The sequence below is a fragment of the Arvicola amphibius genome, chromosome 7 (assembly GCF_903992535.2).
Source record: "Arvicola amphibius chromosome 7, mArvAmp1.2, whole genome shotgun sequence".
Classification (NCBI taxonomy): Eukaryota; Metazoa; Chordata; class Mammalia; order Rodentia; family Cricetidae; genus Arvicola; species Arvicola amphibius.
Window position 1 is genome coordinate 60676926 of NC_052053.1, and position 12396 is coordinate 60689321.

General features: G+C 40.8%; 1 protein-coding gene across 1 annotated transcript in view; it reads left to right on the plus strand.

Annotated features, from left to right (window-relative positions):
• The window catches only part of Dnah11 (dynein axonemal heavy chain 11), a 317751-nt gene that overhangs the window by 74320 nt on the left and 231035 nt on the right, over positions 1–12396 (plus strand). The window contains exons 29-30 of the mRNA XM_038336393.1: positions 7594–7743; positions 10699–10932. Coding sequence (XP_038192321.1) covers positions 7594–7743; positions 10699–10932 — 384 coding nt within the window. The remainder of the gene's footprint in view (positions 1–7593; positions 7744–10698; positions 10933–12396) is intronic.

Below are 12396 nucleotides of genomic sequence, written 5' to 3' on the forward strand. Positions count from 1 at the left end.
GAACTCAAGACTGGCCTGGGATACAAAGGAAGTTTCAGTTCCTTGGCTATAGAGTAAGACCCTGCCTCAAACAGCAGAATGTGGGGCAAAGAGGAGGAAGAGAGTGGGAGAGAGAGAGAGAAAGAGAGAGAGAGAGAGAGAGAGAGAGAGAGGATATGAAGAGAACTGAAAATCTGCTCAGATGATTTAAAACCAATGAGAAGGATAACCCTAAACATGACCCACAAAGCCCAAGGACACACAGAACAAACAGAATGGGTGACAGCTGACCTCACTTTGAAAGCCATGCAAGTGAGAAGACACTGGAGCTGTCTCTTGGATGCACTATAAGAAACATCCCTGTCAAGCTGAACTTCTCTACCCAGAAAAAGTGCATTTGAAGGGTGAAGAGAACACGGGGAGTTTTCTTCAGAGACACACATACTTGAAGGTCTCGTCACCTGCATCTGGCCCTCTGAGAGATGTTAAAGGAAGTGCTTTAGTGATAGGAAGATGATGCTGGATGGAGTGAGAAAATTCTGAACACCGAAATGCTAACTGCGTGAAACTTTACATGGCAGGCATGTTAGCTATCCTTCAGAAAGCAGATGGAATAAAGAGAGACAGGTTAAAGTTGTATAGACGTGAGATTGATCGTGGCTTGCTGATTAATGTGTCATCTCATTATAACTTTACATGTGTATTTCCTTGTGTGGCAAGTAGAAAAACAGGAGTTACTTTCTATGGCTTTTTTGGTGGCAAGTAAATTGTATTAAAAAATCAAGAAAATACAAAACATAATAAAGTAAACATGGCCACCAGTTTTTCCCCTCCCCTTGTCTTGTCACTTCTTTGTGAAGCTTGCTTCCCCTTAGCACGGCCCTAGCTGGCCAGTGAACCTGTCATTGCAAGAGGTTCTTGGGCTCTTTCAAACTGAGGCTTACCATTTTGCTATTCTTTGGAAATCTTTGACTTTCCTACCCAGTGAATCAGCATCAATTTGCTGAATGATGAACAAGGGACCAAGGCACCACCTGGAAAACAATTACCACATTAGAGAAGCCATGAATTACCAGCAGACCACAAACGTGTGAGATCTGGGACTAGCTGAGGCAACTGAATATTCTAACAAGACAATCTCTGTAAACTGTGAAATGTCACAATATTAAGGTACTAAACCTTGGGAATAGTTTGTGATACTTTCAAAGCTCATTGGTGTGTGTGGCTAGCATATTCAGCCACATTTATAAGTACACATTCATGTACATCAAGACTTTTATAAGCTATTGCTTTAGAATGAAAAGTCATGTATGAAGTTAAATGTATAAAGTTATAATATGTGAGGCTAATCTTTCTTCCTTCTTCCTCCCTTCTTCTCTTCCTCCCTTCTTTTTCCTTCCTGTCTTCTTTCTTTCCTTTTTTCCTTCCTGAAGGTACCTGCTGTCAGCTACGCCTTATTCTAGTATCGGGGAAGGCTGGTGAGATTGCCATCAGTCCTTGTATGGAGAGTATTCATCACCTCTTTTTACTTTGTATAGGATAATTGCAATCTTTGACAGGATTTGGCTTCCCAAAGATCATAGAATGAATTACCCCAATATCAAATATGTCAAGAGACTAACATTTTAAAACTCACAGTCTTAGATAATATGGATGTAGAACAATAGGAATGTTGGTATCTGGTCACCGTGATTGTAAACTGGAACAAGTATTTGTGGAAACTGTTTGATGGTTTCTTTTATTACTACCTAACAATTTATCTTCTTAGATCACCACAGGAATGCATGTGTATGTAATATCTTTTCTACCTATATTTCCCTAAGCTGGGAACAATTTCAATGTCTCTAGCAAGAGAATGGCAAGTACATTGCAATATACTCACTCATTGGAATGTCACATGGTAGAGAGCAAAGTCATATTGTACATTATACACAATAAATCTCAGTAAAAGGATGCAGAACAGCAGCCATTGAATTCGCTTTTCTAGCGGAATTGCTGTTATTTTTGAAAATGCCCATTTTGAGAGAAAGAGGAGCTCACATAAGACATAAGGAATCTTTGATCCCTGCTCTCCTGTTTCTTTTATTTTAGAGAAGAAAACAATATCTTTATTAATACACTGAGAATTCCACGCAGCATACATTAATCACATTAGCCCGTCCCCCAGATCCTTCTAGCTTCCTAACCACCAAACGTCCCTCTGTCCGTCCCTCCCTCCCTCTTTCTCCTCATTGACTTACAGTTTGTGTTAGTCATCTGGCCCTGGGTCTAAGGCCTGCTCTGAGTCTGGTATAAATAAGGCGTCAGTCACATCACTAAAGAAAACTGACCTTTCCTTTCCCATTGGAATCAAATGCCAATAGCTCCTCGGGAATGAGACGTGGAGCCCATTTCCCCATGTCCATGCTGGGATTTTGCCTGGCTTTTGTTTGTGTAGGTCTTGTGCATGCTGTACTGTGGGTTCATGTGTGCATCTGCCCTGTTGTGTCTGGAAAGCACTGTTTCCTTGACATCATCCACCATTTCTAGCTCTTACAATATTTGTACTTCTTCTACATAGACAGCTGAGCTTTGAGTTATGAGGCTGTGTGTGAGTGTGTGTATGTATTCAAGGCTCAAGTCTAAATGTATGTGTGTATGCATGTGTGTATGTATGTCTATATATGTGTGTGTGTGTGTGTGTGTGTGTATGTATACACATATCAAATTTAGGGCTGATCACTTATAAGTCTTATTCTCTACACATTGCTGGTCTTCTATTTGGCAATGATGTTGATATCTGTACAAATCGTGTCTACAGTATAAAAATGCACCCAGTTGTACACATGTTTCCCCCTGTTTTCCTCTAGATGAATTTCAGTTCTTATAAGGTTATTTGAAAAACTACAGTTTTATATTGTGATCACTTTAAAGTAAAATTACATAATAGGTACACAGCAAAAAGGACAGAAATCATCCTAAAATGCACTGTTCTTAGAATGTACTCCTGGATGCTATCTATCTCTGGGTGATTGCTTGATTATAGGTCTATCCCAAACATTTAACAAATTGGTCATATTACTATGAGACATGGTATATGATGGCTACTGAAAGTTTCATTACATGAATGTGTCATGACTAAGTCTTCTAAAATAGATTTAGACTCCCCAAAATATTGTATCATCACCAGTAACAAATACTACTCTAAAACAAAAATAATTGTTGACTGTTTTGACAGATTAGCTTAAATACTTATGCATTTGTTGTTAATAGAGTAGGCTGACACCCAGTCTTATTCTAGAGACTAATAGCTACAAAAGACAGGAGTGCATGCGTTTACGTTCTTATGTGGTGGTGGGCATCATTGTCACTGTGAATGGGTGAATGAACACACAGTGGGCTCCGAGATGCTCGCCAAGCTAGTGGTGGTACAGCTTTATGAATGCTTTGTCTTAGTGGGTAGCAGCCTCTTTACACGCACTGAGCAAACATAAAATTAGATGGCAGAAACAAACGCCAATGGTAAAGTTTGAGAAGGGAATGCGAGATGACCAACTTCATCTTCTTTCCCTTTTTGTAGGTGAACAGCAAACATAGGTCATGGGGTGTGTTCCTGGTTTGTATCATAAGTTATAAAATAAATGTAAGTTTATACATTTAATAAGAGATTCTCTCTGTGTACAGTTCCAACAGTACTGATTCCAGCAGTTACCAAGGATTAGTGATAGTCCAGATCCCTGACAGTATGATTCGTCTTTGAGATGCTGTGTTTACTGGGAACAATGATGGAGTGAGCTTTGACTGCTAGCTCTTTGGCCCACAAAAAAAAATCACAGATTGCAGTGTTATCAGCAACAGTTATGCTGTATCTTTCAAATGTTGTCAACAATAAGCCACTGTGCATCTGCTAAGGTATTGCTGCATGACCTCCATGTTCCTAGGATATTCCACATGGTAATGTAAAACAATAAATGATGGACAGAGAGGATTTGTGGAATTTGAATGCATAGAGACTTGTAGAAGTATGTCATCTGGGGATAATTCTAGAAGTAGATGTTGAGTCAAACATGGAGTTAGGGAAGACAGTAGACCAGAGGGTGACTCCTTATCCTTAGAGAGCCTGTACACACAGTTAGATGTGCAGTTATAAAGAACAAACTTTCTGGCATAAGTGATAGCAGTGGTTAGAATGGAAAGGATAGCACAGGCCAAAGGAAGTGATGCCAGCAAGGAAAGAAAAAAAGAACACGAAACAAGCCAGACACTGAAAGCTCAAAGCACAGCACAGGGGTGGTTGACCCAAACTCAAAAGGTGTTCTTAGCAAAGACATGGAGGAGCTGTTCCTTCCATGGTGTAAGCCAGCTGAATGGCCCTAAGCTCTCTACAAACCAGCACACTCGTTCTGGTCCATTTACTCTTTTGAACTACACCGTACCAAACCGCATTTGCTGCTTTTTCTGTTTCCTTACACATTTGTAATCCATAATAAAATTTTAATTTTTACCAAAAACTTTTTAAAGGTCTTTGCCCTGTCAAAAGTTTTCCTGATGTTTATTAAGATGATTGTTGCGGGAGCTCCTCCCGCTCCTTCAGCCAATAGCTGCTGAGATACCAGCCCATTGAGGCGTGGTCTCTCCTTTAAAGAAGCAGCAACTGCCTTCCGCTCACTCTCTGTCTTCCAGCTCCGCTTCCAGCAACTAGGCTCCCTTCCTGATTGCACAGAAGGCTGTTGTCTGGGACAATGATCTGTAAGTTTTTCCTCTTTAAATAAACAACCATTCTATTAATCATAATTCCAAACTGGTGTGGGACTTTTTGTGATTTATGCCTTCAGATGATTGACGTACTTTCAGATCACATGACCATTATTTATGAACACATACTACTGTACTAAGCTGGGACTGCCCATGTGCATCAGTGGACACAACACCCATGTGACACTACATACATGGGGGAAACATTATTTGGTTTTTGCTGATAACCTTTTAGGAACCAATTTAGAGCATGGTAAAGTTTTGGTCCCTTAATAATAGTCTGAAAGTGTTATTTTAATGTATGCTTTTAGTTGTAAAATAAAATGTTTCCCAAGCAGTTAACCAGGAAGAAGAAAAATCTAATTTCACTTAAAACACAAAGATATTTCATCAGAAAATTTCGATAAGAAGCATCTGATTCCAACCATGCCAGCTACAGGTCACAAAGAACTGTAGGTTGGGATATTTACATTTTTTGGCCACTGTCAGGATGACTACAAGGCCAGAAGATGTGAAATTATTCTCTGAGCAAAGCAATAATGTGTGGGGCATCTGATGACTGGGGTCTCATTTACCCTGCAGCTTCTCAACTGAACGTTAGCTAGGCCCATTACCCCGCCGAAGCCATTTGACATCTGTGCGCTTCTTGGCCACTTGGGTGGGGAGTGAGTGGTTAGATTATTGCAGGGATGGTCTATGTACAGATGTCCTTTGGGTGATGTGCAGGATGGTGGAGACTATACTAACCCAGGTAGCGATCTGCTGCCTACCACTCTCCCTGTGCCTGCAGTAAACACGAGTCTCAGAAAGCCATCTCTTTCAGACTTGAAGAGGTCATGATGCTGTTGTTCTTTATGCTAAAACTGAGAATGTAGCAATGTGTAAAGGTGGAAGATTTTAAAAGGTGAAATCACCCCCAAAGGAAAGTCTTCCTCACACTGGTGGGCTTGTCAGGCAGATGGCATAGGCAGCTGCTGTTGCTTCTAGAAGCTGCTGTTACATACCAAGCCATGCTAAGTATGGGTTGAGAGACACTTGTAGCAGAGGTGAAGCCTGTGTGCTGGGAAACGTTGCCATGGCAACAGCTTTTGTTTTCCGTTGAGGTAAAATTCATATCACAAAACATCAGCTATCTTAAAGAATACAATTCAGTGTTATTTGCATATTTCTATTATTATGCAATTGCTACATCACTTTTTTTCTACTTCTGAGACATTTTATAGCCCCAAATAAACCTCAGGATCAATCACCTTGCTTACCTATGTCTGTCTCCCTAGAACCACTAGGAAACACTGGCCTGCCATCGGTATGTGTGGATTTGCCCATTCTTGGTATTTTGTGTAAATGATTATATAGTTGACAGGATTGGATGACAGGCTGCTATTGTCCTTGAGCTCGGTGTTTTCCAGGTTCATTCATATTATGTTGTCATTTTTTCCTGAGCTACAGATCAAACCCAGGACCAGTGTGTACTAGGCAAGTGTTCTACCACTGAGTTACATCCTAGCCTTTTGTTTTCTGAGACAGTCTCCCTGTGTATCCCAGGCTGTAGTGGAACTCAGTCTTTCGACCTCCATTTCCTTAGTTCTAGGATAAGGGCATGTGTTATCACTCACGGTCTGTGTTGTCGTACACGTACACACACACACAGACACACACACACACACACACACACACACACACACGCCTTCATATGGCTGGGTAATTTTCCACAGTATATACCACGCACAATTTGTTTATTCATCTATCTGAATAGATACTTGATTGCTTCTTTCTTTCTTTTGGTGACTGTGTCTAATGGAAGGAGCATTGGTATATAACTGTCTGTTTCAGTGGCTGTATTGATGGTTTCTTGGTGATCCTATTTAATTTGTTGAGGAAACATGAAACATGTGTCACGGTTCCATGAGTTTGCACTACTGGCCCTTTCCCCTGAGCCCATCTCTGGCTCTTACGTAGTCTTCTTAAAAAACGATGAGTGGCTTGACTGATGTCTGGTCCACCTCCTGACGAGCCGCCCTTCTCTCCATTCCTCCATGGCAATGCTAGGTACTGTTCCTAGAAGGAAGGCCAGTCATGACTTTTATTAGTGTGTTCAATGGATGAAGGGTGTGGCCAGCTCGGGACTTATGTTTAAAGACCAGTTAGATATATTTATTCAGACTGACCTCTTTAGGCAAATGCTGGGATTTGTCTCTTAACTTCAGTTTGTCCAATTTTAATAAGGCACGTCACATTCAATGCGAGTTTCCTTTGGAGGGTACAGCCTGTGAGAAGGGAGGACATGGGGATGTGGCCATCACTAATGTGTCTTGGACCTGTGAATGCAAATTTGCCATTCAGACTCAGCAATGTTGACTTGGAAAACTTACCTAACAAATCAAAATAAAGAAACGTCATGCACTCAAAGTATCCCACCTAAAAAAAAGTCAATAGACCCCAAACCATAAGATTTTGTCTACTTTGTATGTTTGTTTAGATATTTTTTCATACTTCAGACCAATAATATAAACTTGAATTTTAGAAGTTTGACCATAGGCATTCTAGTTAAAGTTGATGTACCTAGCTGCAGTACACAAAGACTGTTGTCCCCAGTTGTGGTACACAAAGACAGCTTGGTAAACCTTCAGACTCTGAGTAGACAATGATTACTTTGCACAGCGAGCTCTCGCCAGGCTATACATGACAATGGGATCAGAATGCCTTGCTTCCCCTCTGCCAGCTTCATCTCAGGTACTGGTATTTTAGTAATGACCTTGATTTTGAGACCATCCTGGAAATTTATGAAGAAAAGTTAGTAACTTAATATGCTTTTTTTCTGAATTACCAGGGTACATGTACAGCAAGAAACATTCAGCTTCTCTCATGTTCTGGTCTTAGGTAACACGCCACCTTGTCAAACTCTTTGACAGCCTCTCGGATCTGCAGTTCAAAGATAATCCAGAAGTTCCCACACACAAAGCAATCGGGATGTTCAGCAAAGAAAAGGAGTATGTCCTGTTCCAGGATGGGTTTGAATGCATAGGCCATGTAAGATTTGATTTTAAGGTTTTCTATGCAAAAAAAAAAGATAATTTTCAGGCAATCCTAAAGGTTGAATTGAACCAGGAAGACAATTTATGTCCTGTTAAAAGTCAAGCTCTCATTGATACCTTGCTGGGACATTGCTGTTCATCGTCTCCAGTGTGCTATGGAGATCTTCTTCCCTGCCCTGCTCCTGCTCATTTAGTTTTAGCATTAGCAGGGGGTCCGCAGTGTCTGGAGTTCAGTTGACAGAAGGGATGGCGACAGATGAGTAGGACTCGGGATCTTTGACCAGTGTACTCTGCTCAGGTCGCACCCAGGAGCTGTGGGAAGGGAAGAGGCATTATGGTTGGGCATTCTGATGTGAATCTGTGAATGGCTGCTTGAATTAGTAAGTAAGGTTGACAGTCTACCAGCATGATGCTATTCACCCAGTTACTGTGCAGTTAGCTAAGCGTAGTCCCCACTCTCCTGGACAAATACCTGAGAACATTCTTACAGCTAGCCACAAGGAAGAGCCATTTTCCTAGATGGCAGCTTTAAATACAGTCTGATAGCCTAGCTGTCTTAGAACCACTATTGCTGTGCTAACGACCATGGTCAGAAACAGCTTGGGGAGAAAAATGTTACCGCATCTCACAACTCTCAGGTCACACTCCATCACTGAAGGAAGACGGGGGAGGAGCCTGGAGGCAGGAACTGAGGCAGAGGTCATAGAGGATCGCTGCCTATTGACTTACTACCCATGGCTTGCTAAGAATACTTCCTTACATAACTCAGAACCACTGCCAAGGGTCGGTAAGAACCATAGTGAACTGGGCCCTCCTGCATCAATAATTAATCAAGAAAATGACGTGGCAGGCTTACTTACAGGCCATCTGGTGAGAGAATTTTCTCAATTGAGGTTCCCTTTTCTTGACTGTCTCTACCTTGAGTCAAGTTGATCAAAGCTAACCAGGGCAGGACTTGCACTCTTTCTGATGAGGTTTGAATAGCTTGGTCTAATCTACAGTGTAACCTTCGGTTTTTATCAGTGCCCTTCTCAGGCCTGGGCGACAGCTTCCTTGAAGTATTCTTTGCAAAAGCACCATTGCAAACTTATTTTACTAGGGTTTTCTTTACTCCTCGCTGTTAACTTTTTAATATTGTACCAGAGAAAACTCTGCCAAATGAAGGGGAAGCAGATGGTAGGATACTCTGATTAAAACATATTTTTGATCTCTTGGGCTTTTTAGGATATTATTATAGTGATTAGAAAAAGTCACCATAAACTATCTTGACAAAAGTACATGGCTGTCTGCTGCCTCCCCGGCAGACTGTTCATCAGCTGGCATGGTGCCCAGAGGAAGATTGTCCAACTGATGGATGTGGTTGTCACTAGCAAGAACCCTGGATACTGGAAGATTTCATAGAGCTCTAATTTATTCTATAGAAGTATCTTGCGCTAGAAACTTCTGAGCCTATATGGAATTCATTTTCTAATTACCTTTGTTTTATATTTTTAAAAAGATGCTTTTTGTTTTGTCTTTTTATGCTCTCTCACACTTTTAGTCTGTTAAATTTATTTATTGAAAGCCTATTATGCATCAGATTGGGATTTTAGGGATCAGAGATGATACCACAGCCCTTGTCTCGTTGAGGAAATGAGGATATATATGATTAGTAAGAACCAGTTGTGGTCATTTTTATCTTAGGCTGGACAGAATGTCAAGAGGTTTCAAAAGGGTAGGATCCTGAACAGAACTTGGTCAGGTCATGAAATCCTTCTCTTAAGTTGTTGTTGTTGGCATAGTCATCTGAAAACAGACTGGTGTGACAGGTTGCCCATAGTCTTCCCTAGTGGGACACCTGAGGACAGGCAGGTCTGCTGAGGACATGCATCCAGAGTACAAAAGAGATGCTCCAACAATTACTGTCTCCTGAGAATGCTTATTGTCTGATGGCCTGGGGGTTCTGTGCTACATGGTGAAGGCACAAATACAGGACCAACCAGCTAGATTAGGGACCATGAACTTGTAAATGTTAATAAAGCTCGGCTCTGAAGCCAGGAAAGTCACTCAGAGCAGCTGACAGACCATGGCTAGTGTTCCCTTTACCTCTCAAGAAGAGGGTACTCAGCTCATTCGTGCGACATTCCAGTTCCCAGAAGGTCAAATGCTGTTGCCATCCTCAGGGATCCAGGGAAGGAGATCAGCTGAATCATCTTCCTCATCTCCTGAGGCCCTGGGAATGTTTATTCAGCCATTTTACTGTTAGGTTCTACTATGTGCAGTCTATATAGCCCCATAGTTATATGACCAACTACAAACAGATGCATGGATCAATATAGCAAAGCAATTTGAACAGCATGGAAAATTGACCAGAATGTATTTATGGGAGCAACATGAACTGGAAGTGAAGTTTTAAAAAGATTAATTTTCACAAGTGAGCAGTTGTCTCTTACACCACCATGCTGTCTAATTCCTGACAAGTGTGAAGACTGGAACCAGTAGGAATATAATAGATATTTACTGAAAACACTTTGGCTTAAGCCTAAGCACTGTGAAGATTTTTAGAGGCGAGCTTTCAGGAGGATAAAACATAATGAGAAGATACAATTCTTAAAATCATGATTCCGAAGGCTCTAGGCTCCAGCTCATGCCTTAACAGGAGGTCCTGGTGTTTCATGATATTTGACTTCTCAAACATTCAGGAGAGGAGTTCTTGTATAGAACCCCTTTATCTGCAAAGCCAAAGAATGAAAGACAACATCCTCTGTTTAGAGAAGCTGTTTACCCACTGAGAGGTTACAGAGTTGGCTGTAATTTGAGGGTTAGAAAGGCCGCACAGGGAGAGCCTTAGTCCATTAGTGGTTGAACTTCCCTCTGTTCTCACTGTGTGCTTCACAGATGAGTGGCAGGAAGTCCATCTGCAGTGCTGTTGCTTGAAGCCTGTGCTGTCATATTTCAATTCTCTTCCAAGGTGGAAAGCTGGCTTCTGCGGCTTGAACAGACTATGAAGGAAACAGTGCGCCAGGTGATCGCGGAAGCCCTCGGAGCCTATGAGGAGAAACCTAGAGAGCTATGGATCTTGGATTTCCCAGCTCAGGTGGCTCTAACTGGCTCACAAATATGGTGGACCACAGATGTAGGAATTGCCTTCAGTCGGCTGGAGGAAGGCTATGAAACAGCCCTAAAGGATTTCCATAAGAAACAGGTACTTTTAGAGATTTGACAATTAAGAGATTGAACAATACACATTGTTCACTTACTGCAATGGGTCTCAACCTTCTTAAAATTGCAACCTTTTAACACAGTTCCTCATGTTGTGGTGACCCCAAACATAACATTATTTTCATTGCTATTGTTTAAGTGTAATTTTGCTACTGTAATGAATCATAATGTAAATATCAGATATGCAGGATATCTGGAATGAGACTTCTGTGCAGGAGTTGTTCCACCCTCAAAAGGGTTTCGACCCACAAGTTAAAAACTTCTGACTTATCATTTTCTATTAACTTTTGGTGGAAAATGGATTCTTGATTTTCTAATCTGAGGGAACTAGGGTGTTGTTTTCAATTTAATAGATTTAAAGTTGAAAGATGCAGATTAAAGAAGTGGCCAGTTTCTTCCAGGGCTGGTTGATTTATGGAAATTTATGCTTTGATTATAACTATAAAGTGAGGACATTTAAAAAACATTAATATTGTCTCAATGTGGAACTGCCATCTTTCTGCATGTTTCTGTTTAGTTTTCTCCAAGATTCTGCACTTCATTCTCTCGCCTTCCAACTTGCCATTTCTTAAAATAGTAAATGACATTCTGTGGGTCATGTTTATATCAGTTTTATTATTTTTAACTTGATGGCTTCTTTATTATTTGTTTGTTGTTGAAGATAAAGAAGAAAGCCCAGGAAGGGAAATAAAACAAGGAAAAAAGATCCATTCTCTCAAGAACACCATTGGCAACATCTGGCATGCGACCATCTTGAGGGTTTCCTTCTGTCTGCTAGCTGTTTGTCTTTCTGTTTGTCTGTGAATGCACATGTATGTGCAAATTTGTAGCTATTCACTCGGAAGAAGCGTACTTATGTTGGTAGCTATACATAGAAGAATATCACTGTCCACATATTCTATATGTAACTTTGTCAAAACTTATTTTCTCCTGTACCTCCTTTGAGTTTATTGTGGTTGTCTCACTTGGCCCCAAATATTTGCCTGTCTTAAATGATAGGAATTTATATACTTATGGTTGAGAATTTGTTTGATATGTGTGTGCATTGGTGGAATGGCCAAATCAAGCCATCTGGCATGTGTATTAACTTACTTTCTGTGGCTGGAACACATAGAATCCGTTTAGCAGTGTTTGAATGCACAGCTTTTGTTAGCTGTTGTTGCTGTGATGTCACTATGAGTCTCTTAAATGTATTCCTTTTCTCAGACTGGAAGTTGGGGATCCTCTGACTAACATCTCCCTGATTCTCCTTGCCTCTCATAGCTGCTACATTACACACTTTGGGCTCTATCTTTTATATTTCCTATGTAAGTAAGCTGAAAAGATATTTGTCTGTTTGTGCTAGCTTATTTATGTTAACAAAGCATATTTGTCATTGCTGTTTCAGATGACAGAATTTACTTCAGAACTCCACTATGCATACTTACCATAATTTCTTTATTCCTTT